We start from the raw sequence: 27,644 nt of genomic DNA, 5'->3' as shown, positions 1-27,644 counted from the left end.
CTCTCTACTCTTCTGCTCTCCCCCAGTACGGAGATCAGTTCAGCCATCACACCAGTCCATAACTATTTCGACGCATCTCCAGGCACAGTATGACGGAGTGTGTAAGTTAATATCTCTAAATATTTCTTCCGTAACGGTTTTCGAGTGCCGGGTGTTGAAGTTGCGTTCCGAGCCCGTCCAAAAAGGAGTGCAGAACCTATTTTCGCTTCTGCCTTGCAGAATCGATAGCTGTAGCTTGCTAGCATGCGATATCCATGGGTTTCATACTAAATAGTGTTAGAAAATCGAATTATTTCGATATTATTTTCATAAATGGCATGGAATATGTGATTGTGGCAGTCTTATTTTGGCCGCGATGTGTGTTCGGGTCGCCCATAGCCCCATAGATGAAGCAGTTACTTCGGATGGCAGGCTACTCACAGACTTCAAGCGAGCGAGGCGCAGCCTGTCTACTGTATGTCGGCCCCGATGTCCTCAAGTAGACTATCGGACGTTTGGTATGTTTGATCAAGTTAAATGGGTTACCAGAGCGAAGCTCCGGTGTTACATTCAGTGTTTTGAATCGATTTAGATGGACTGTAGACTACCTGAAGACCATTTAACGACAAAAACAAGCCGACGCCTCGTGTTTTATATTTTTAATTCGGGCATAGAAAGTGTTCAAAATACCCCCGCATCAGTTCAAAACACCTTACCCTGTACGGGGTATTTTGGGCAAGTTGTTGGTCCCTCATTGCCCCCATATTTCATACAGTGTTAAGGTGTAATTACATAGGTTAATGGCTGGTCATTGAAATAAGTGTTTATCTGCATTTGTCTAAACGTGGAGTAGCTTGCACAGAGACATGGTAGGCAAGATACAGTAGCTAGATACGTTTATTAGGTGTCTGTGTTAATAGCCTGTAGACTAGGCTACACAGGATATGGTTGTTTTGTAACTTGTTTGCCGAATGAAGCGAATGAAGCGGTGGCATTGGGCTCTACATTCATGTAACAATGATTTAATACAAACATTATGTCATGTTGTCTAATTGGTTTCTGCTGATTTTAGAATGATTGCTGTATGTAGAATGTTTGCTGAAATACACTGAACAAAAAATATAAACAGAACATACAACAATTTCAAAGTTTTTACTGAGTTACAGTTCATAGAAGGAAATCGGTCAATTCAAATAAATTCATTGGGCCCTAATCTATGGATTTCACACGACTGGGCAGGGGCACAGCCATGAGTGGGCCTGGGATGTCATAAGCCCACCCACTTGGGTCCCAAGTTCACACTCTGGGGAGCCAGACCCAGGTAATCAGGATACGTTTTTCCACACAAAAGGTTGTGAGGCCGGTTGTATGTACTGCCAAATTCTCTAAAACGACTTTGGGGCGGTTTATGCTTGAGAAATTAACATTAAATTATCAGCTCTGTTAATGATTCCTGCCGTCAGCATGCAAATTGCATGCTCCCTCAAAACTTTAGACATCTGTGACATTTTGTTGTGTGACAAAACTTCACATTTTAGATTGGCCTTTTATTGTCCACAGCACAACTCGCACCTGTGTAATGATCATGCTGTTTAATCAGCTTCTTGATATGCCACACCTGTCAGGTGGATGGATTATCTTGGTAAAAGAGAAATGCTCACTAACAGGGATGTAAACAAATTTGTGCACAAAATTTGTTAGAAAGAAGCTTTTTGTGCATATGGAAGATTTCTGGGAACTTTTATTTCAGCTCATGAAAAATTGGACCAACACTTTACATGTTGTGTTTAATTTTTTGGTTCAGTATAGAATGCCTGATGGATTAGAATGTCTGAAAAATTAGATTGTCCGTTTAGAATGCCAAAAGGTGTCAGAACATTGTCCCTGTGCAGATGGAATTCCTGACCCCTCACACGATCTCATAAGGAAGGAATCCTGTTTTGACTATTTTGCATTTGTTTTGATTGCGTTGGCATGCACTTCAGTTTTGCTGCATTCCTTTTTGTGGCCCTTATTTTTATTGTTTAGCACAGGGGATTGGTAACTGGCGGCCTGCGGATAAATGAAATGGATAACGGCAATATTTAGTCGCGCACCTCTCTATTTTCCATGATTTATTGAAAAATTATACATGTGAGTGTATAGGGTATTTCATTTTATTGTTCATAATTTGGACATAATGAGTAGCTTTTTTCAGCTTTAATACAAAATCCCGAACATGTAGGGCAGCGCCAATAACCATCAATAGGCCTACTGTTGGATGTTGATAATCAAAGCACTTGTATTGGCTGTTTGGATTCTTCATAAGGCACATTCATCACTTTTAGAGTGTTTTTCTGGGACAAAAAATTATCCTGATTCTACCAAACTATTGATTAAGACGTATGTTTCACACATGAATTAAGGTAGGTAGGTATCCCTAATGATAAGATGGTAGACTGGATTTTTTGGCACGTTTGAATACACCGTTCTCTCTCCGGGGATTTTTGTTTGTTGTGAATATGGATAAGATGGTATGCGGTATTCTGGTATTCTGTGGTATGTGGCTCGTGTTGGCCTGGTTTTATTTTGGACCCTAAGCTCTTTCCCTAGGGGCCCCTACCACTCCAGTGTTTACGGAACTGTAAGAAATGGATAGGAGAGTATGAGTAAGCAGTATAATGATGTTCCATCTAGCCCTCCAAGACTCTTTGCTCCATAAGTGGAGCTTCTATAGTGTTTTCATCTGTCCAGTCTTTTCAGATGGGTAGAAGGGTTAGGATAAGGGACTAGAGACCAAAATTGTATTAGTGAAACCTGAAGGGGTATGTACGTATATACATGGAAGGGATTAGGCGATAGGCTAGGGATTGAAAAGATACTAGGGTTGTATTCACTGTAGCAAAACAAAAACTATGAGAAATAAGAAAATAAAGAAGTTTCTTATTGGACAACTTCAGGTAATCCCTCAAAGTTTCAGTCCGTTTTCTTCCGCTTGGTGGCTAATGAATACCACCCAGGCAGTATTATCCTGTTTATAGGAGTGACATTAACAATTTGTCTCTCCTCCCCAGGCCCAGTGGTGCAGCATGTGATGATCCACGCCCGGAACGAAGGTTCCCTCAGCCAGAGCCGCAGCACAGGGAGGCGGGAACACTGCCCCCATAGGCCACATGGTGAGACCATGGGCGGGGCATGGCTTGAGCGCTCGCTGCGATTCGGCAGGACCTTGAAGAAGTGTAGGACCAAGCGAGGAAGGAGAGGGGTTAAAGAGATGCGGGAGAAGACGCCGGAACGGAATAGGCGGCGGGGCAGGAAATCATATCCCTTACGAGGAAGGGGAGGGTCTTCGGAGGAAGAGGGACTTAGCTGTCACGTTTTACTCACGCGGTTGGAGGAGGACATCCAGGAGCAGGAGGACACCAATGAGAGGGGGAATGATTCGCCTACCCAACCGCCCGTCAAACCTGAATCCCCGATCAATAAACTGGGCAAAGGAAAAGGTGAAGCCAAGGGGAAACTCCTCGCGAAGAAGATGATTCGCAAAATGATATCCAAAACCACCAGTGATGTGCAGGAGTCGCCGTTTCCAGAGCCGCGTAAGCGACGTCTAGCTTCTCTCAACGCTGAGGCGGTGAACAGTCTGCTGTTGGAGAGACCCAACGAGACCCAGCCGGCTGGCAAACAGGCCAGGAGAGAGCAGGAGGAGCCCTCCAGCGGTGAGTCAACCCTGGGGACAGAACCAGCTAGTGGCGGGGTGGCCGGAGGTCCTAAAGCTCAAAGAGCCAGCAGCAGCAAGGCCTCCATATTGCACAAGCCTGAACTGTGCCGACGCTCCAAAAAGGCCAAGAAAGTCTCCAAGAAACGGACCAAACCAGATAAAGGAAAGAAGAAAGAGACTGCGATGATGACTCTACAGATGTTACACACCCCTGCTCCTCGACGGCTAGCCGGACTCAACGCTGCCGCGCTGCTAAAGTTAACGAGCACCTCCGCAACTAGCAAACAGCGAGTGAAACCAACATCGACTACGACGACCGACTGCAAGACCACGAGCGCCGCATCAGTTGATGTGAAGCAGAAGCAACCGCGACTGAATCTTAAACAGTGTGGCCGCCAGCCTAAGCAGAAGGGAAGGAAGTCGATTCCAGAACAGGGAGGCTGCAAGAAGTCCAACTTTGAGCCCAAAGGGGAGTGGGAGTCTGGAGGTTGCACCCACAGGCTAACCAAACCAGGCTACCAGTCGCGCAGTATGCTAGCCTACCCGCTGAAGCCTGTCGTCAAAGAGGAGCAGGTTGAGGCAGAGCTGAGACCGTACTACTGCTGCCCCCCAGAGGGTTCTGTGGAGTACTGCCACCGCCTAGCATTGTTCCTGGGTCAGAAGGCCTATGCTGACTCAGAAGAACGACCTTTAAACGCTGCAATGACCCCTATGAAGCGGGAGTGCCTGGTGACATCGCCCTCCGTGGCCCACCCCCATTCCCATGCAGCCCTGACCCTCAGCCCCCACCCTTGCCTCTGCACCGCCGACCCCGCCTGCTTCTCCAGCTACTACGTCCACATCGCACACCCCGGAGCTCCGTCGACCACCCTCAGCTCGAGACCTCTGAACTTTGGCACTTCGACAATGTGTCCCGGCATGGTGTCTGGGTCCAAGCTGCTGGGTCCTCCGGTGTCCCATGCCTCGACACTGGCCCACCCTGCTTTCTGTGGCTCAGTGGGCTCGCCCTACTACAGCAAGGCCTGCCGTGTCAGCGGCTACACCTACAGAGCCATGCAGCCGGTCAACAGCAGGGGGTGCTCTTTCTCCACAGGCTGTTCCGGGTTTACACACGGCCTCAAGACAGGTAAGAGGACGACATTGTCCTATGTCTACATATGTCTACTGGCCCTATATGCTGATATAAATGTTTCAGCAAAGACCAGCCTTCGTTGTGTTTTCGCCGGTGACCAGCCTTTGTTGTGCTTTCGCTGGGGCCCAGCCTTCATTGTGTTTTTGCTGGGGACCAGCCTTTGCTGTGTTTTCGCTATTGATCAGCCTTCGTTGTGTTTTTGCTGGGGACAAGTAAATGAGAATATTTGGGGAGCGTGGTCTAATCAGAGTTTCCGTTAGTAAAATGTGGCGGTGGACAACGTGACCGGGAGATTTTAATTTACCGGCTATTTGAAAAATTTACCGGACCCTTATGTTACCCAGGGCATCCACCCACAGTTCTCAGAATGAACGAAATCAGATTTAGATTATGGTAATTCATCTTAACAGAACATGCAACTCCTGTAATGAAGCAGCCAATAAAACATCATTTTCAAACATTTGCCAAAATGTTGAACAGTGCACCTGATGAGTGGTTCCATATGTAACAGATATTAAAATATCAGTTAGAAATGTAGAATGAGGTGGAATCTAATGATGCAACAACTAGGATGGGTTGCTAATATACTAAGATTGTCTTTGTTTATGGACAGCAAAAGAAAGTTGATATAAAACAGGACAGGAGAGTGGCATATGAGGAAGTATTTCAGTCGGCCCGGCGAATATGCTAGGGAAGTAAATTGAAATAAATAATTTCACTATACAGAAATAAATCAAATAAAGCATGACTTAGCTACAGAGGAAATGAGAACCATTAGATTTTTTTTAAAGCTGCGGATTGTTTCAAATTAGAAACTTGCCTATTTGGGAAGCTCGCAGTTTGGACAGAGCATATGATGATCTTTATCAGAATGCACTCCCAGGAATCCCAGTTCCACAATAAATGTTTGATTTGTTCAATAAAGTCATAATTTATGTCCAAATACCTCCTTTTTGTTTGCGCGTTTAGTACACAATCCAAATTCACGACGCGCGGGCAAGTCCAGGTGAAAGTTCAAACGAAAAGTCATATTACAGTTCGTAGAAACATGTCAAACGAAGTATAGAATCAATCTTTAGGATGTTTTTAACATACATCTTCAATAATGTTCTAAACGGAGAATTTCTTTGTCTGTAGAAATGCGATGGAACGCAGCTACCTCTCACGTGAGCGCGCATGATCAGCTCATGCCACTCTGGCAGACTTCTGACTCATTCAGCTCCCTTTCCCCCCTCCTTCACAATAGAAGCATCAAACAAGGTTCCAAAGACTGTTGACATCTAGTGGAAGCCTTAGGAAGTGCAATATTACCCCATAGACACTGTATATTCGATAGGCAATGACTTGAAAAACTACAAACCTCAGATTTCCCACTTCCTGGTTGGTTTTTTTCTCAGGTTTTTGCCTGCCATATGAGTTCTGTTATACTCACAGACATCATTCAAACAGTTTTAGAAACATCAGTGTTTTCTATCCAAATCTACTAATAATATGCATATATTAGCAACTGGGCCTGAGTAGCAGGCAGTTTACTCTGGGCACCTTATTCATCCAAGCTACTCAAAACGTCTTTGGGACTGGGGGGGCAGTAAACTACACATGGTTGATGATATTACTAGGTTAACTAGCTTGTCCTGCGTTGCATATAATCAATACAGTGCCTGTTAATTTATCATTGAATCATAGTCTACTTCAGCTTTTCCAAATGGGTGATTATTTAACAAAAGAGCATTCGCGAAAAAAGCACATTCGTTGCACAAATGTACCTAACCATAAACATCAATGCCTTTCTTAAAATCAATACACAGAAGTATATTTGTTTTGTTGCGAACTGTGTTTCTTCCTACAAAGACCAAAATTCATTTGCCAGAATTTTACATAATTATGACATAACATTGAAGGTTGTGCAATGTAACAGCAATATTTAGACTTGGGGTTGCCACCCGTTCGACAAAATACGTAATGGTTTTGTATTTCACTGAAAGAATCAACGTTTTGTTTTCGAAATGCTAGTTTCCGGATTTTATCATATGAATGTCCAAAGGCTCGTATTTCTGTGTGTTTATTATAATTAAGTCTATGATTTGATATTTGATAGAGCAGTCTGACTGAGTGGTGGTAGGCAGCAGCAGGCTCGTTAGCATTGATTCATTCAAACAGCACTATACTGTGTATGTGAGCAGCTCTTAGCAATGCTTGAAGCACCGCGCTGTTTATGACTTCAAGCCTATCAACTCCCGAGATTAGGCTGGCAATACTAAAGTGCCTGTAAGAACATCCAATAGTCAAAGGTATATGAAATACAAATTGTATAGAGAGAAATAGTCGACGCGTCATAATTCCTATAATAACCACAACCTAAAACGTCTTAACTGGGAATATTGAAGAACTGGGAAAATTGAACCACCAGCTTTCATATGTTCTCATGTTCTGGGCAAGGAACTTAAACGTTAGCTTTTTTACATGGCACATATTACAATTTGACTTCTCCAACACTGTGTTTTTTCATTATTTAAACTAAATTGAACATGTTTCATTATTTTTTTGAGACTAAATTGATTGTATTTATGTATTATATTAAGTTAAAATAAAAGGGTTCATTGTTCATTCAGTATTGTTGTAATTGTCATTATTACGAATATATATAAAAATCGTCTGATTAATCGGCATCGGCTTTTTTTGGTCCACTATTAATCGGTATCGGTATCAGCGTTAAAATCATAATCAGTTGACCTCTAATCAAGACATATAGAAAGGGAAGCAGACGTTTTTTATTTTAAGAATGTGAAATGTCAGAATAATAGTAGAGAGAATGTTTTATTTCAGATTTGATTTCTTTCATCACATTCCCAGTGGGTCAGAAGTTTACATACACTCAATTAGTATTTGGTAGCATTGCCTTTAAATTGTTTAATTTGGGTCAGACGTTTTGGGTAGCATTCCACAAGCTTCCCACAATAAGTTGGGTGAATTTTGTCCCATTCCTCCTGACAGAGCTGTTGTAACTGAGTCAGGTTTGTAGGCCTCCTTGCTCGCACACACTTTTTCAATTCTGCCCACAAGGTTTTTATGGGATTGAGGTCAGGGCTTTGTGATGGCCACTCCAATACCTTGACTTTGTTGTCCTTAAGCCATTTTGCCACAACTTTGGAAGTATGCTTGGGGTCATTGTCATTTGCGACCAAGCTTTAACTTCCTGATTGATGTCTTGAGATGTTGCTTCAATATATCCACATACTTTTGTTCATCATGATGCCATCTATTTTGTGAAGTGCACCAGTCCCTCCTGCAGCAAATTTTATTATTGAAATTAAACTGTTTCACGAAAATGCGCATATGAAAATCATAACTGGCAGATCGGTAGAAATTGTAGGATGAATTGTAAGGTTCTCCAAACTTGAAACTCTTGCGCCGCCTATGAAGTCTTTATAAAATCATTGCCTCCACGTTTCCATGGTCGGTTTTGCTTATAGGCTACTTTAAAGCAAGGTAAGACATGCCTCATAATATGAAGTAAAGCATTTTTATAGGTTTCAAACAATTAAGTAGGCCTATGTTTTCAAAATGCATACTGACTCCAACTCACATTGTAAAGTGGTGGTGACGCGCTGATAGCCTGTTGCCAGCACTTGAATGGTGAATGGGAGGCGCGCTTCAATTACACGGAAGCCAAACCGGCTGCGCACTTGCGCTATTGTGCACTATCGTGCATAAATGTATTTTGTCCCCCTACACAAAACGCGATCACGACACGCATGTTAAAATATCAAAACAAACTCTGAACCAATTTGGGGACAGGTCGAAAAGCATTAAACATGTATGGCAATTTAGCTAGTTAGCTTGCACTTGCTAGCTAATTTGTCCTATTTAGCTAGCTTGCTGTTGCTAGCTAAGTTGTCCTGGGATATAAACATTGAGTTGTTATTTTACCTGAAATGCACAAGGTCCTCTACTCCGACAATTAATCCACACATAAAACGGCTAACTGAATCATTTCTAGTCATCTCTCCTCCTTCCAGGCTTTTTCATCTTTGATCTTATATGGTGATTGGCATCTACACTTTCGTAGTATTACCACAACAACCGGCAAAACAGTTCGTCTTTCAATCACCCACGTGGGTATAACCAATGAGGAGATGGCACGTGGGTACCTGCTTCTATAAACCAATGAGGAGATAGGAGAGGCAGGACTTACAGGAAGATCTGCATTAGAAATAGAAAGGGGTTCTATTTTAGCCCTTGGCATCGCAGATGCTCATTGGCGCGCACGCGCGAGCAGTGTGGGTGCTATAATTGAATAACATGGATTTCTACATTTATTTTGCTACGCTCGCGCACGCGACGTGTCCGGTCTGGTCAGCATGTTAGGCTAACGGTTGAGAATATTTTTTTTGTAGGCATAGCTCATTTTGAAAGTGCACCAAAACTTTTTTTAACACGCGTTTGCATTTAGAATTGTTACGCAATGAATGGGCTTATAAAATGAAAAGGAGCTGCATGAGAAATCACACTCAAAAATAGGCTGTGTTTGCTGTGCGTGCGTGATAGTTGTGTTGGATAAATAAGATAGGCTACATGATGACTAACGAAAATACACGCACACCAATTTAATTCCACTATTATGCAAATGATCCCATAGACCGATAAGCATGACTGTCAAATGTATTTCCATCGACCTGGTATTTCCATCAATTAATAAAAAGCATTATTTTGCAATTTGATTTTTTTTCTCACGGTCATTTTGGCCAGCAACAGTTTTATTTTGTCAGCGTTTCATTTGATTATCAGACAAAAGCCAGCTAATGCCAGCTAACAGAAAACCTTGGGTTTAATATATGTGTATTTGTGGCAACCGTCAGTGGAAGGGTGGTACCAGTTTAAGTGGTTGATGGTTATGTTGTCAAAGGTTGGCCGCCTCTTTTTAACACTGTTAGTTCTGCAAACTTTGTAAGAGCATGTGACATTAAAGAGCTGACATTAAGGTCACAGTAACTTAATGGACGTTAGTTGCCTGGAAGTTGCAGTGAATTTTGCATTATCTAAGTTATTGTAAAATTTGCATTAACTTAATAGCCAGTAACTGCTAGTAACTCATAGGCAACGAACAGCCAGTAGCTTCTTGGCAGCTTAACTGGCAACCAGATGTCAGTAAGTTATTGTAAAATGTACTTGCAACTAGCTGCCAGTAGCTCATTGAACATTTTCTTATTAAAAGAAAGCTTATAACATTCGGTGACAACTACTAAGCATTGTTTATGGTGAGCACACTTGGGACCCAGCCTCACCTGGCCTCAAAATCTTGGTTGGCAGCAAACTGATCTTCCTACCACACCATCAGATCAGTGAGCGTGACAGAGATCAGCCACAGTAAGTTACTGTACATTTTAAAATAACAACTTGCTGCAAAAACATGAACTTCCCCGATGGCCAACTGCCATTAAGTTACTGGAAACTGCAACTTCTTAACTTACTACTTAAATTACTATAAATATTAAACTTTCATGAAATCACAAGTGCAATACATCAGAATAAAGCTTAACTTGTGGTTAATCCAGCCAAGGTGTCAGATTTCAAAAAGGCTTTACTACGTAAGCAAACCATGCGATTATCTGAGGACAGTGTCCAGCCCACAAATGCATAACAAATCCTTTTCAACCAGGGAGTTGCGACACGAAAGTCAGAAATTGCGATATAATATATGCCTTACCTTTGAAGATCTTCTTCTGTTGGCACTCCAAAAGGTCTCAGTTACATAAAAAATGGTGCTTTTGTTTGATAGATTTCTTCTTTATATCCATAAAAACTCAGTTTAGCTGGCGCGCTTCAGTCAATAATCCACTCGGTTTCCATCGGTCAAAATGCATACAAAATTAGTCCCAAACGTTACCAATAAACTTATCCAAACAAGTCAATCAACGTTTATAATCTAACCTTAGGTACCCTAATACGCAAATAAACAATAAAATTTAAGACGGAAAATCGCTATTGTCTTTACCGGAGATAAACAAAAAGCGCTCTCTCGGCCATGCGCATGGAAACACTACAGCCAAAATGGGAGCCCTTAGAAAAATTACTTCTTCTCCCTCATTTTTCCAAAACCAGCCTAAAACTCTTTCTAAAGACTGTTGACATCTAGTGGAAGCCCAAGGAACTGCAATCGGGCACGATTTCGCCCCTATTATAAAAAGTGCCAGAAATCGGATGAAAAAAATGTTTTTGGGATGGTTTGTCATCGGGGTTTCCCCTGCCATTTCAGTTCTGTTATACTCACAGACATTATTTTAACAGTTTTAGAAACTTTAGAATGTTTCTATCCAAATCTACCAATATGCATATCCTAGCTTCTGGGCCTGAGTAGCAGGCAGTTTACTTTGAGCACGCTTTTCATCCTGACGTCAAAATACCGCCCCCTATCCCAAAGAAGTTAACAGTGCAGCTCTTGATCGTCACAAGCGCTTACAAAGATTGTAGAACTGAGTGGACAAATTAAGTGCTCAACCTTAATCAACATGACGATAAAACCACTTAAACAGGTACAACACTTCCACAAACGGTTGGCTCAAATACTAAATATTTCAGACCATGCCCCTTAAATAAGCAAATGAGCCCTCACCAGCACAATCACACCTTAATTCATCTGTAAAAATACTGTATTTTTACTGCAACTCTGTAGCCGGGAAAAGTTCTGTAAAATTACATTTTTTTTTTACAGAGTGTGCCATAAGCACATCTTTAGTATCCTATAAGTATAATTGTCATTGCTTCTACATTGGAACCAGAGGGTTCAACATGGAACTGAAGAGGGTTCCCCGAATTCGGCCTGCGGGTGGTTTTATTTGGCCCCCAAGTTTTCAGAGAAAAAAACCCAAATGTCTGTGTTTTGAGTTTTCATTGTTGGATATGAAAGATCGTAAAAACATCAGGAAATCAGCTCCAAGGGATTTTACTTTAGGAAATCTGTTCCCAGGTATTTGCGCGCATGATAGAAAGACACGTGACCATATACAAATATAAGCAAGGTTTGAAATGATTATGTTTTAGGCATATATCTGTTTGGACTTCTTGCCGTCTACAAATTATTTGTAATTATGTCTAGGCCCCCCGATCATCTGCTAAAGAAAAAAATTGTCGTTCAGCTGAATCTAGTTGACGATCCCTGCCCTACAGGGACAAATCAAAGGGTTATACTGTGACTCCCAAAATGGTACCCCATAGGGACAAATGACTGAACTCTGTAACCAGAGGCTTCTTCATGACAGGGTCTACAGTGCCTTCAGTATTCATACCCATCGACTTATTCCACATTTTGTTGTGTTACAGTTGAATTCAAAATGGATTAAATTGATATTTTCTCACCCATCTACACAGAATACCCCATAATAACATAATAATAATAATTCTTTGCAAATTCATTAAAAAATTAAATACAGAAATACATGCACTTAGGTTGGAGTCATTAAAACTCGTTTTTCAACCACTCCACAAATGTCTTGTTTACAAACTATAGTTTTGGCAAGTCGGTTAGGACATCTGCTGTGTGCATGACACAGTAATTCTTCCAGCAATTGTTTACAGACAGATTATTTCACTTATAATTCACTGTATCACAATTCCAGTGGGTCAGAAGTTTACAAAATACTAAGTTGACTGTGCCTTTAAACAGCTTTGGCTTTGGAAGCTTCTGTTAGGCTAATTGACATAATTTTAGTCAATTGGAGGTGTACCTTTGGATGTATTTCAAGGCCTATCTTCAAACTCAGTGCCTCTTTGCTTGACATCATGAGAAAATCAAAAGATATAACAGACTGACCCTAGCCCCCCGAAACATAATCTACTGCAGCATAAATACTGGAGGCTTAGACAGGAGGGGTTGGGAGACACTGTGGCCCCGTCCGACGATACCCCCGGACAGGGCCAACCAGGCAGGATATAACCCCACCCACTTTGCCAAAGCACAGCCCTCACACCACTAGAGGGATATCTTCAACCACCAACTTACCACCCTGAGACAAGGCCGAGTATAGTCCACAAAGATCTCCGCCACGGCACAACCTAAGGGGGGGTGCCAACCCGGACAGCAAGATCACGTCAGTGACTCAACCCACTCAAGTGACACACCCCTCCTAGGGACGGCATGGAAGAGCACCAGTAAGCCAGCGGCCGAGTCTGTTTCTCTCACATGGATAGGCAGACCATTCCATAAAAATGGAGCTCGATAGGAGAAAGCCCTGCCTCCAGCTGTTTGCTTAGAAATTCTGGGGACAGTAAGGAGGCCTGCGTCTTGTGACCGTAGTGTACGTGTAGGTATGTATTGCAAGACCGAATCGGAAAGATTGTTAGGAGCAAGCCAATGTAAAGCTTTGTAGGTTAACAGTAAATCCTTGAAATCAGCCCTCACCTTAACAGGAAGCCAGTGTAGAGAGGCTAGCACTGGAATAATATGTTCTAGTTTTTTGGTTCTAGTCAAGATTCTAGCAGCCGTGTTTAGCACTAACTGAAGTTTATTTAGTGCTTTATCCGAGTAGCCGGAAAGTACTGTAAAGCATTGCAGTAGAAGTGACAAAAGCATGGATACATTTTTCTGCATCATTTTTGGACAGATTAAGATTTTTTTGGACAGTTTCTGATTTTTACAATGTTACGTAGATGGAAAAAAGCTGTCCTTGAAACAGTCTTGATATGTTCTTCAAAAGAGAGATCAGGGTCCAGAGTAACGCCGAGGTCCTTCACAGTTTTATTTGAGACGACTGTACAACCATCAATATTAATTGTTAGATTCAACAGAATATCTCTTTGTTTCTTGGGACCTAGAACAAGCATCTCTATTTTGTCCAAGTTAAAAAATAGAACATTTGCCACCATCCACATCCTTATGTCTGAAACACAGACTTCCAGGGACTTCAACTGTAAGTATTCACACCCCTGAGTCTATACTTTATAGAAGCACCATTGGCAGCGATTACAGCTGTGAGCCTTTCTGGGTAAGTCTCTAAGAGCTTTGCACACCTGGAATGTACAATATTTGCACATTATTCTTTTAAATATTCTTAAAGCTCTGTTAAGTTGGTTGTTGATCATTGCTAGAAAGCCATTTTCAAGTCTTGCCATAGAGTTTCAGGCCAATTTAAGTAAAAACTGTAACTATGCCACTCAGGAACATTCAATGTTGTCTTGGTTAGCAACTCCAGTGCAGATTTGGCCTTGTGTTTTAGGTTATTGTCCTGCTGAAAGGTGAATTTGTCTCACAGTGTCTGTTGGAATTCAGTCTGAACCAGTTTCTACTTTAGGATTTTGCCTGTGCTTAGCTCTATTCTGGTTATTTTTATCCTAAAAAAACCTCCATAGTCCTTGCAGATGACAAGCATACCCATAACACGATGCAGCCACCACTGTAATTGAAAATATGAAGATTGGCACTCAGTGATGTGTTGTGTTGGATTTGCCCCAAACATAACACTTTGTATTCAGGACATGAAGTGAATTTCTTTGCCACATTTTTTGCAGTTTTACTTTAGTGCCTTTCACTCTGTAATTTAGTTTAGTATTGTGGAGTAACTACAATGTTGTTGATCCATCCTCAGTTTTCTCCTATCACAGCCATTAAACTCTGTAACTGTTTTAATGTCACCATTGGCCTCATGGTGAAATCCATGAGCAGTTTTCTTCCTCTCCGCCAACTTAGTTAGGAAGGACGCCTGTATCTTTGTAGTGACTGGGTGTATTGATACACCATCCAAAGTGTAATGAATAACTTCACCATACTCAAATAGATATTCAGTGTCTGCTTGTTCTATTTTTACCCATCTTCCAATAGATGCTCATCTTTGGGGTTGAATCTGTGTTAGAAATTCACTGCTCAACTGAGTCCATGTTATGTGACTTGTTAAGCACATTTTTACTCAAAGTTATTTAGGCTTGCCATAACAAAGGGGTTGAATACTTATTTGCTCCCTCTCTAACTTTAAGCATCAGTTGTCAGAGCAGCTTACCGATCACTGTACCTGTACATAGCCAATCTGTAAATAGCACACCCAACTACCCCATCCCCATATTGTTATTTATCTTCTTGCTCTTTTGCACCTCAGTATCTCTACTTGCACATCTATCACTCCAGTGTTAATGCTAAATGTTAATTATTTCACCTCTGTGGCCTATGTATTGCCTACCTCTCCACTCTTCTTCTGCATTTGCACACACTGTACATATACTTTTTCTATTGTGTTATTGACTGTATGTTTGTTTATGTGTAACGCTGTGTTTTTGTCGCGCTGCTTTGCTTTATCTTGGCCAGGTCCCAGTTGTAAATGAGAACTTGTTCCCAACTGGCCTACCTGGTTAAATAAAGGGGAAATACAAATAAAACTAATAAATTAAAAACATTTCAGCTTTTCATTTTTTATTAATTTATTTAAAAAAAATGTAATATAAAAAGTCCACTTGACTTTATGGGGTATTGTGTGTAGGCCAGTGACCCAAAATCTCAATTAAAAACATTTTTATTCAAGCTGTAACACAACAAAATGTGGAAAAAGTCAAGGGGTGTAAATATGCCTACTTTCTGAAGGCACTGTACATAGAATCTAAATGGGTTCCCCTGCAGGGACAAAACAAAGAACCCACAAGTGTTTCTTGTGAGAGGGTTCTAAAAATCCAAGGGTTTTACGTGGCACTCAAAAGGGTTCCTCTACAGGGACAAGTGATAGAATGTCTATTGGTTCCAATCATTTAACAATCTTTATCATACCCACAGATCCAGTGGTGAAGCAGGAAATTCAGGTCGCTGGCAACCGAGACGTTCAGTACAAAGTGAGGTTGACTCCCAAGTTATTAGAATTTTGCTGGTATGCAAAACCACACCCATCATTATCATATTTCCCAGCATGCTCTATTGCAGTTTGCTTTTCAGAATTGTTTGTTTCAGTATCTGTGGTTTTGCATGTACATTGATTGATAAATCAGTTGATTTATCTTGTGCTACACAAAGATGAATAACATACAGTACCAGTCAAAAGTTTGGACACACCTACTCATTCAAGGGTTTTTCTTTATTTGTACTATTTTCTATAAAATAACATATGAAATCATGTAGTAACCATTTCAAAATATATTAAACATATTATAATATATTTTAGATTTGAGAATCTTCAAATAGCCACCCTTTGCTTGACCACAGCTTTGCAAACTCTTGGCATTCTCTCAACCAGCTTCATGAGGTGGAATGCATTTCAATTAACAGGTGTGCCTTGTTAAAAGTTAATTTGTGGAATTTATTTCCTTAATGCTTTTGAGCCAATCAATTGTGTTGTGAAAAGGTAGGGGTGGTATACAGAAGATAGCCCTATTTGGCAAAAGACCAAGTCCATATTATGGCAAGAACACCTCAAATAAGCAAAGAGAAATGACAGTCCATCATTACTTTAAGATATGAAGGTCAGTCCATGCAGAAAATTTCAAGAACTTTTCAAGAAAGTTTCTTCAAGTGCAGTCGTGAAAACCGTCAAGCGCTATGATGAAACTGGCTCTCATGAGGACCACCACAGTAAATGAAGAACCAGAATTACCTCTGCTGCAGAGGAGGAGTTCATTAGTTACCAGCCTCAGAATTTGCAGCCCAAATAAATGCTTCACAGAGAAAGACACACTTCTCAACATCAACTGTTCAGAGAAGACTGTGAATCAGACCTTCATGGTCGAATTACTGCAAAGAAACCACTACTAAAGGACTACAATAAGAAGAAGAGACTTGCTTGGGCCAAGAAACATGAGCAATGAACATTATACCGTTGGAAATGTGTCTTTTGGTCTGAGTCCAAATTTGAGATTTTTGGTTCCAACCGCTGTGTCTTTGTGAGACGCAGAGTAGGTGAACGGATGATCTCCGTATTTGTGGTTCCCACCGTGAAGCATGGAAGAAGAGGTGTGATGGTGTGGGGGTGCTTTGCTGATGACACTCAGTGATTTATTTAGAATTCAAGGCACACTTAAGCAGCATGGCTACCACAGCATTCTGCAGCGATTTGCCATCCCATCTGGTTTGCGCTTAGTGGGACTATCATTTGTTTTTCAACAGGACAATGACCCAACACACATCCAGGCTGTGTAAGGGCTATTTGACCAATAAGGAGAGTGATGGAGTGCTGCCTCCACAATCCCCCGATATCGACCCAATTGAGATGGTTTGGGATAAGTTGGACCGCAGAGTGAAGGAAAAGCAGCCAGCAAGTGCTCAGCATATATGGGAACTCCTTCAAGACTGTTGGAAAAGCATTCCATTTGAATCTGGTTGAGAGAATGCCAAGAGTGTACAAAGCTGTAATCAAGGCAAAGGGTGGCTACTTTGAAGAATCTAAAATCTAAAATCTATTTAGATTTGTTAAACACTTTTTTGATTACTTCATGATTCCATATGTGTTATTTCATAGTTTTGATGTCTTCACTTTATTCTACAATGTAGAAAATAGTTTTAAAAAAACACAAAAAAAACTTAAATGGACTGTACTTATTTCTCAACTAGTCCAATCTGTTAGTTGGACTTATTGCACTTGTTCCTGAAATGGTTGTTCCAGTTTAGATGGTTTAGGTAGTCTCATTTATACAATTTTTCTAACTCTGGCAGTCATTCTGAATGTAGATTGTGGGAATCACTTTTCAGTCCCGCATAATGTGACTTGATGCTGGTTTTGCTTTAGCTTTTGCTGGTCACCAGCGAAAACACAATGAAGACTGATCCAGCTAGACCATGCTGGTCGGCCAGTAGAACCAGTTAGACCATGCTGGTCGGACCAGCTTCAAATTTATGCTGGTCTATGCTGTTTTTTTCAGCAGTGCTTCTCTTCCTCCCTTTCTCTCTCTTTCTCTTTCCAGAGGGTTACTCCTCCCCCAAAGGCGACCACAGCCCCTCCCTCCTGGTCTCCCCCTCCCTCCCACTCTCTGGCTGCCCCCTCCACACCACCCCCTCCTCCACCCAGGCCAAGCCCCATCTCCTCACCCCCCTGTCTGACCGCAGAGTGCCCCATGCTAGACTGAAGCTGGCCAGGGAGTGCCCTCAGAGCACCAAGCCACCTAACGGTTATCTGTCCATGGGGAGAACCAGGCTGTCGCAGAAACAGCCAGCCCCGACACCCTGCCTGTCCCCAGCCAAGCAGAAGAGGGTCAGCCACCGACGGGCCACCAATGGGTGGCTGCCTGTAGGAGTGCCCACGGAGAAAGAAGTGTTCATTGCGGTGGGTTGGATCAAGAGTTTGTGTGTCTATGTGTTGAGATACTGAGAATTTTCTTCCCTCATACTACCATGGCAACCTGACCATTCCATAGCTTTCAATTGGCTTATGGTTATCTAACTTTCATTTGTCTGCATGTCCAGCCCTTATATTTAGCCTCACAATGAAGTGTTTTACCATTCTATTTTCAGGACAACCAGGGCTACAAGTATAACACAAAACAATTTGACAGCTGTATTCATGAGTTTCATTGACAAGAGGTTACAACAACAACAGAGAAGGCAAAAAGCAAAAAATGACTTTAAATGAATGCTGTGAGTACATAAATGATTTGCTCACTGGGTAATGAATATCCTACTACTCAGTGACAACTGTGTGGAGTTTGGCATTTGTGACAGTAGCTATGTGAGCTTATTACAGTATTATAGACACCATGTCCTGGGATTTTCTATCTTCTATGTTGAAAAACTCCTTACCTTGTAATGACTCATGTGTAGCTTGTGAGCAAAACATGTTCGTGAGAGTCTCAGCTTTTCATACAGTGTATTCTGAAAATATTCAGACGCCTTCTCTTTTTCCACATTTTGTTACGTTACAGCCTTATTCTAAAATGGATTAGGGAAAAATCCTCTTCAATCTACACACAATAGCCCATAATGTATTAAAAATTGATTGGACATGATTTGGAAAGGCACACACCTGTCTATATAAGGTCCCACAGTTGACAGTGAATGTCAGAGCAAAAACCAAGCCATGAGGTCGAAGGAATTGTCCGTAGAGCTCCGAGACAGGATTGTGTCGAGGCACAGATCTGGGGAAGGGTACCAAAAAATGGCTGCTGCATTGAAGGTCCCCAAGAACACAGTGGCCTCCATCATTCTTAAATGGAAGAAGTTTGGAACCACCAAGACTTCCTAGAGCTGGCCGCCCAGCCCAACTGAGCAATCGGGGGAGAAGGGCCTTGGTCAGGTAGGTGAAACCGATGGTAACTGTGACAGAGCTCTAGAGTTCCTTTGTGGAGATGGGAGAACCTTCCAGAAGGACAACCATCTCTGCAGCACTCGACCAACCAGGCGTTTATTGTAGAGTGGCCAGATGGAAGCCACTCCTCCGTAAAAGGCTCATGACAGCCCACTTGGAGTTTGCCAAGAGGCACCTAAAGGACTCTCAGACCATGAGAAACGAGATTCTTTGGTCTGATGAAACCAATATTGAATTTTTTGGCCTGAAAGCCAAGCGTTGTGTCCGGAGGAAACCTGGCACCATTCCTACGGTGAAGCATGGGGATGGCAGCATCATGCTGTGGGGATGTTTTTCAGCGGCGGGGACTGGGAGACTAGTCAGGATCGAGGGAAAGATGAACAGAGCAAAGCACAGAGAGATCCTTGATGAAAACCTGCTCCAGAATGCTCAGAACCACAGACTGAGGCGAAGGTTAATTTTCCAACAGGACAACAACCCTAAGCACACAGCCAAGACAATGCAGGAGTGGCTTCGGAACAAGTCTATGAGTGTCCTTTAGTGGCCCAGCCAGAGCCCGGACTTGAACCCGATCAAACATCTCTGGAGAGACCTGAAAATAGCTGTGCAGCGACACTCCCATCCAACCTGACAGCGCTTGAGAGGATCTGCTGAGAAGAATGGGCGAAACTCCACAAATACAGGTGTGCCAAGCTTGTAGCATCATACCCAAAAAGACTCAAGGCTGTAATCACTGCCAAAGGTCCATATGACGTTGAAAAATAGTGCATTGTGGGTAGTTTAGAAAATATCCAGAAATAAGTTGTTTGTAGATATAGTTTACAAGATCATGACTACAACTAAGTTACTAAGTCTTTGACCACACTAAGTTGTTACTTTGGCGAGTAAAAACTCAAGCTTCCTAGCTAAATTTCCCCCAACATCGGAGACCTCCTAACTTCAGACACTCACTAGCAGTTAGAGGATTAAATCACCTCGAGCTCAACATTTAAATGGACTGGAAAATAACAGTAAAGACACCCTTCTTACTAGCTATACACATTTTGTAGGACACGCTGTATATTGTAAAATTAGACTCCGCGACAGACCACACATAATTTAATATCCAACTTTTTGCCTCTGAAATATAGCTAATGAATTTCAGGCAAGTCATTTTTTGGGGGGCCACAGAAGGCAACTAGTCAACTATCTAGTAAACACTTCAGATATGAGATTGGTGTCTCATTTTTGAACAAAATTCAATGGATACATCTTGTAATTGAGCAAAATAGTAAGGTGGCCAATAACTGGGGATCGCATTCCGATAATACAGGACATCGTTTTTTGCTAAACCGCATATCAAAAAGCTGATAGTCGTAGTATTTCCACTGAAATGTCAAACCTGCTAATTGCTCAATTGTTAGCTAACATTCTTAGGAAGCCAATAATCACAAAACATTGATGGCTTGATCACAAGATAACACTGTTGAAGGTAATATATTTCTTAAATGCTGTTGAGTATGCCGATAGTACGGGTCCATTTCTCTGATAGAAAACTTCTGATGTAGCCAGTAGCTGGAGAATAAAGATAAGTGTGTCGTGTTTTGACGGTGTGTTTGTGGTACTTGTGTGTGTCTCAGGGGGAGGATGAGATGGCTTTGCGGCAGTGTTATGAAGGAGTACAGAGAGACAGTGAAGTAATACGTGTCAGAGACACAGTGCTGCTGCGCTCCGGTCCCCGGAAGAAGTCCCTGCCCTACGTCGCCAAGATATCGGCGCTCTGGGAGGATCCCAAATCTGGTGAGAGAGAAATAGCAGGATGTCCTAACCTGTTGTTGGGGTATAATAGTTGGCTGTGTGTGTGTCCCAGCTAGGGTTGCACATTTTGGGGAATATTCAGAGGTGGAAACTTTCCGTGGTAATTAACGGGAATATATGGGAATTAACGGACATATATGGGAATTAACATAAGTATATGCAAATTAATATTAATACCATTTAAATGTAGATGTTTTTTTGCATTGGATATATTTATCATATCGTATTGAGACAGAAGCATAAACCTTTTACCTCATCATAAGTAGACATAATTGCAAATGATTAAATCCTTCCAATTTAGTTACGAATTGAACTTTAATTAAATGAGTTGACTCTTCACATGGGATGATTTCACTGAACAACAAAAGAAAAGGAATATTGAATGATCCCCAATGATCCATCACATCTCCCAAAAATGTTTTCAACATAAATCTGTGAAATGATAGTCTAATGATAGTCAATGTCTTCTCCCTGGACCTCCTCAATGTCCACCACTTGAACATCAGACTCTGAGGCCTCATCTTCACGGTCACTTTCCAACCTTGTTGAGGATGGCTTGTTGTCAGGCCCAAAAAGCCTCAAATTTGCCCAGCTGGCCATTTTCCAAACCCTTGTATTGGTCAGCCTGTTGCGTGCTTTGGTGTGTGTGTTCCCAAACAAGGACCAGTTGCACTCTGAGGCGGCTGATGTTGGTGCAATTTGGAGGATGATGGAGGCAACAAAGTCCCTTCCACTAGGTGACCGATGAGATATGTTGGCACGACTGCCATCTTACATCTCCATCCCAAAGCCCTTGCTTGGAAGTGTACTTCGCTAAACTGCCAAGAACCTTTCCCTCATCCAAACCAAGGTGGCGAGACACGGTAGTGATGACACCATAGGCCTTGTTGATCTCTGCACCAGACAGGATGCTCTTTCCAGCATACTTCAGGCAGAAGTCTTCACACTTTTTGATGTATTTCAGAACTGCAGTTTCCTCTGCTTGGAGCAACTGTGAAGTGGGCAGAGCCGTACGGATTTCTTCTCTTACATTTATCTGCAAGCAGTCTGAACATCAGACAGGATGGCATGGTCTCCTTCAATCCATGCAATGGCTACTGCTATAGGTTTCAGGCTGCTTACCACTATCTCCCAAAATACATCATCCAGGAGAATCCTCTTGATGGGGCTGTCCATATCAGCAGACTGATATGGCCATTTCTTGGAGAGACTCCTTCCACTCCAGGAGACCCCAATGGGTGTTGCTGGGCAGCTTCAATGTGGTGCTCTTATTCTTCTCACTTTGCTTGGTGAGGTAGATTGCTGCTATAACTTGATAATCCTTCACATATCTAACCATTTCCTTGGCTCTCTTGTAGAGTGTATCCATTGTTTTCAGTGCCATGATGTCCTTGAGGAGCAGATTTAATGCATGAGCAGCACAGCCAATGGGTGATGTGACGGTAGGACTCCTCCACTTTAGACCAAGGAGCCTTCATGTTCGCAGCATTGTCTGTCACCAGTGCAAATACATTCTGTGGTCCAAGGTCATTGATGACTGCCTTCAGCTCATCTGCAATGTAGAGACAGGTGTGTCTGTGCTCTTGTAGAATACTGGTTGAGGGGTGGAGATGATGTAGTTAATTATACCTTGCCCACGAACATTCGACCACCCATCAGAGATGATTGCAATACAGTCTGCTTTCTCTATGATTTGCTTGACCTTGACTTGAAATCTGTTGAACTCTGCATCCAGCAAATGAGTAGATAAAGCATGTCTGGTTTGAGGGGTGTATGCTGGGTGAAGAACATTCAGAAATCTCTTCCAATACACATTGTCTGTGAGCATCAGAGGTGAACCAGTTGCATACACAGCTCGAGCAAGACATTCATTGGCATTTCTCAATTGGCCAGATGATTCTGCATCTTTGTTGCATTCTTCACATATGATTTAGCACAGTATTTGCAAATGTACACAGCTTTTCCTTCTACATTAGCTGCAGTGAATTGTCTCCACCCATCAGATAGTGCCCGTGGCATTTTCCTGTTAAGATTCTGAAAAAAATTTAGTAAAAAAAACCCAAATACAATTCAATGTTCAGATAAATAGTTAAGCAGTTAGATTAATCAACTGCTTTGTAAGATACATGTTAAACACACTTTGCTGTAGGCTACTATTTACTAGTTAACAAAAAATCATGTATGTCATATAAAATATATTCACCCCACCCAGTATTGTAATCAAAACTTACTAGACAGCTTGTAGTCCTTGGCTCAGACAGTGTAGTAGTGTGAGCTCAATAGCATCTCATTAGTGTGAAATATCTTGAGAATCAGCTGTACATGTGATGGAAGAAATCACTGTACATGTGATGGAAGAGTGCACTGCACATGTGATGGAAGAAATCAGTGTGCATGCAGAGGGTTACAATTCCATTGAATTGGGGAAAGTTTAACCAAAATATGCCACAAGACCTAGAATTGCCTTATGTGTATCCCACAAAAAAAAGGTTCACTGTTATAAGTAAATTTTTCTGATGAATTTAAGCTAAATTCCCGGGCTTAACTTTCCATGGAAAAATTCAGGAAATTTACCGGAAAGTTTCCAACCCTTTTCAACCCTAGTCCCAGCTAGCACAACGTTCTGAGAACCATGTTTCTTAGAGGTTGGTGAGAGCGTGGTTGTCCTATGTTTGTTTATTTTGCATATAACCTTCCTGCAACTTTCTGGGAAGGGTGCAGGATAGTTGCTTGGCTTTGGAACATTCCCAGTTCATTTAAGGAACTTAGCCCCCCCCAAAAAAGTATGTATTGGTATTTCATTACTTTAACAGAACGTTTCCTAAAAGTACAAACATGGTTACATTTAATTTCAATTTTGGTAATGTTCTACAAACATTCTCCAACTGGTTTGACATTGGGAATGTTCTCAAATAGTTAAGATAAAATGTTAAGAAACAATGTTCTTCTGTGGGAATTTCAGTACTTCAGCATAACGTTTCCTACAGGTTTCCTCATGGTTGCATTTAAGGTCATGTTCTCAAATTGTTCCAAGAAAATTAAGAAAACTGTCCATAAAAACAACAAGAAAACTTTAGTAATGTTGTGAATATGTTCTAAGAATGTTATTTAAAAACATACATTCCGTTCTCAGTATCAACAAAACTCTCTGTCCTCTATCTTGTTAAGTTCTCAGGTGTGTTGGCCGTGCCCACTCATTTACCACATCTGATCTTAATGAGTGCTTGTTTCCTTTGCCATTGGGTCTGTTTGAATAGACTGTAATGACCAGCTTTGTATGTGTGAAAAAAACATGGCGTGCTGGCTCCATCCTGGTGGTGCAATGGACTAACTCCATGGATAGGGAACAGAAGATTATAGGTTCAAATCTCACTGAGGCCTTGACACAATAAAACATGTGTTTGCATGATGAATGCTTAAGGAAATTCATTTCCATGTGTCCTATCTGCTTGGCATTCAAAATGTTTACCCAAAATAAGCTACCAGTGTTATTGAAAGTCTTATTGAAACATTCAGTGAAAGTTTTAAAGAAGTCGTTCAAAAACCTCCATATAACCTAGAATAAAACCTCCCAGGAAAACTTTCAAGGAACCAGAGTAAAAGTTTCTGGGAACCTCCCTGCAACCTAAAATGAAATATTCCCAGAACAGGCGAAGTGTTCTATTCTGTTCTTAGAATGTAAAAAAAAAAACGTTCAGTTTTACCAGTCAGGAAACGTATGAATTTGTTCCCACAACCAATGTGAAACCAAAAACATACGTTCCCACAACTTCCAAGGAACCAAATGTGCTAGCTGGGGTGTGTGTGTGTGGTTGTTGTAGGCTGTGAATGGTTGTTTGTGTCTGCTGGCTGTGGTGTTATTCGAGGACCATTGTTTGTCTGAAATGCTGCTTATATCTGTCTGGTGAGAGACTGGTCGTATTTTTTATGTGTGTGCTGTTGGTTGGCAAAGCTGTACCTTTGTTCCTCTGTGGTTGTGTATGTATGTGTGTGTGTGTGTTTGCTCGCCTGTGTGTGTTGACCGTGTGTGTGTGTCTCCCCTCCTCAGGAGAGCTGATGATGAGCCTGTTCTGGTACTATCGACCTGAACACACACAGGGAGGGCAAGACTCCAGTATGCACTGTGAGGTGAGGACAACTCAACTATGGCTCAATCTCAGTAGTCTAAAGAGGCCTCTCCTCATCTCTTCTTTTCCTTCATCTCAGTAGTCTGAAGTGGCTTCCTCTCTTCCATCTCATCTCATTACCTTTGATTGTGTGGCGATTGATAATTGTATGTCTGTTTCTCACCATTCAGAAAGAGATTTTTGCCTCTCGGCATCAAGACGAGAACAGTGTGGCCTGCATCGAAGATAGATGCTATGTTCTCCCACTAGCACAATACTGTAGGTAAGAAACCACACACACACACACACACACCATGTATCCATAATTAACACTGTAGGTGAAACTAGGCATTCTTTAGCGAGTAATATTACACATCACTGACATTAGAAGTACTCTAAGGGAGAGACACCTCACTGTAGCATGGTCAATTGACTTGAGGTATAAAGTAAAGAAAGAAAGAGAAGAAAATATGCAATTAAAACTCACTTTCATTTTCCATATATAGATTTTGTGCCTTGGTGAAGCGGCGTGAAGAGGGTGCGCCCCCTGGCACTGCCAGAGTGGTCCCCTGCACCTCGGACTTCAACCCCCCCGACCACCGCCAGGTTCCTGCCAACATCAACCCTGAACTAGTGTACCTCTGCCGCCACGTCTACGACTTCCGCTACGGACGCATCCTCAAGAACCTGCAGTAGGGGGCAGCAGAGGACACGCAAACACACCCACACACACCCCTAGTGGAGCAAACACACTCCTACACATGGGGCTGAAGGATGAGAGGGGGAACCCCTGAAGTGTTTGACCCTTGACCCCTGATAGGCACTCGGGTCAGCTGGAGGGAGGCTGAAGGATCAAGTATCGAAGGGGGACCACTGATATCTGAGTGGGTACCTTAGCCCCCTTTACAACTGTAGCTAGGGAGCGGAAGTTTTCGCTCCCTCAACTGGAGAACTATACCGGCATGGAGAAGGGAGAGGTGGATTCTTTCACAGAGATCTGTTCCTCCACACCACTTAAAGAGTTAATGGTCCTGGTCCCCATGTCCCGCTATACAATGTGCATCAACAGCCGTGTTGGTGACCTAACAAGAAGAGGAGCTGTTATAGCAGAGTGACACTGGGCTTATCACGTCATTGTTTTGATGTTAGAGCCTGACGTAATGACAACGTTCTTCTTCATTTGTGTTTGTCTCTGAGGCAGCTGTGATCGTGAGGGCACACACACACTGAGGTTTTATATTTGTGACGTAGTGGGTGGGTGTGTGTTCAGTCTGGGCTGCAGTGAAACCACAGGTGCAGGTTCACAAAGGATTGCAGTGTTTCCCCTATATTTCCCCTGTGATAAATCGTGGCCGCCAAGAAAGTATATAAACTGCCAGTCAAAAGTTTGGACACACCTACTCATTCAAGGGTTTTTCTTTATTTGTACTATTTTCTACATTGTAGAATAATAGTGAATACATCATAACAATGAAATAACACATGGAATCATGTAGTAACCAAAAAAGTGTTTAACAAATCAAAATATATTTGAGAATCTTCAAAGTAGCCACCCTTTGCCTTGATGACAACTTTGCACACTCTTGGCATTCTGTCAACCAGCTTCATGAGGTAGTCACCTGGAATGCATTTCAATTAACAGGTGTGCCTTGTTAAAAGTTAATTTGTGGAATTTCTTTACTTAATGTGTTTGAGCCAATCAGTTGTGTTGTGACAAGGTAGGGGTGATATGCAAAAGATAGCCCTATTTGGTAAAAGAACAAGTCAATAGTATGGCAAGAACAGCTCAAATAAGCAAAGAGAAATGACAATCCATCATTACTTTAAGACATGAAGGTCAGTCAATCTGGAAAATTTTGAGAACTTTGAAAGACCTTCATGGTCGAATTTCTGCAAAGAAACCACTACTCAAGGACGCAGAGTATGTGAACAGAGGATCTCCTTATGTGTGGTTCCCTCCTCCCAAGCATGGAGGAGGTGTGATTAACAATTATTTAATAAATTTTAGAATAAAATAAAGTAACAAAATTTGGAAAAAGGGAAGGGGCCTGAATACTTTCTGAATGCACTGTATTAGGGATGCACCGTTATGACATTTTTGCCCGATTCCAATAACCATAATATTTTCCTTGCCCAAAAAACGATACCGATATTTAACATTTTAACGGCCTTTTAAGTATTCTAGTACAGTTAAATAGTTGAAACACACACACACAAGTTTTTGTTGGCATTTACGTACAGTGTCTTGCAAAACTATTCATCCCCCCCCCCTAGGAGTTTTTCCTATTTTGTTGCATTACAACCTGTAATTTAAATAGATTTTTATTTGGATTTCATGTAATGGATATACATAAAATAGTCCAAATTGGTGAAATGAAACTTGTTTAAAAAATATATATATGTAAAAGTGGTACATGCATATGTTTTCACCCTCTTTGCTATGAAGCCACTAAATAAGATCTGGTGTAACCAATTACCTTCAGAAGTCACATAATTAGTTAAATAAAGTCCACCTGTGTGCAATCTAAGTGTCACATGATCTGTCACATGATCTCAATATATATACACCTGTTCTGAAAGGCCCCAGAGTCTAACACCACTAAGCAAGGGGCACCACAGAGAAAGCGGCACCGTGAAGACCAAGCTCTCCAAACAGGTCAGGGACAAAGTTGTGGAGAAGTACAGACCAGGGTTTTGGATATAAAAAAATGAAATTTTGAACATCCCAT

General features: G+C 41.8%; 1 protein-coding gene across 1 annotated transcript; it reads left to right on the top strand.

Moving 5' to 3' along the window:
- On the top strand, positions 1 to 27,644 carry LOC116376525 (bromo adjacent homology domain-containing 1 protein). The gene is made up of 7 exons (XM_031837494.1): positions 1 to 101; positions 3,033 to 4,805; positions 17,676 to 18,034; positions 20,632 to 20,791; positions 24,858 to 24,937; positions 25,107 to 25,198; positions 25,422 to 27,644. Exons 2-7 carry the CDS (start codon positions 3,053 to 3,055, stop codon positions 25,609 to 25,611), a joined length of 2,634 nt encoding a protein of 877 aa, XP_031693354.1. The 5' UTR covers positions 1 to 101; positions 3,033 to 3,052; the 3' UTR covers positions 25,612 to 27,644.

Source organism: Oncorhynchus kisutch, linkage group LG12, assembly GCF_002021735.2.
Source record: "Oncorhynchus kisutch isolate 150728-3 linkage group LG12, Okis_V2, whole genome shotgun sequence".
In the NCBI taxonomy this organism is placed as follows: Eukaryota; Metazoa; Chordata; class Actinopteri; order Salmoniformes; family Salmonidae; genus Oncorhynchus; species Oncorhynchus kisutch.
Note: the sequence above shows the minus strand (reverse complement) of the source record. Positions and strands in the feature narration are given on the sequence as shown.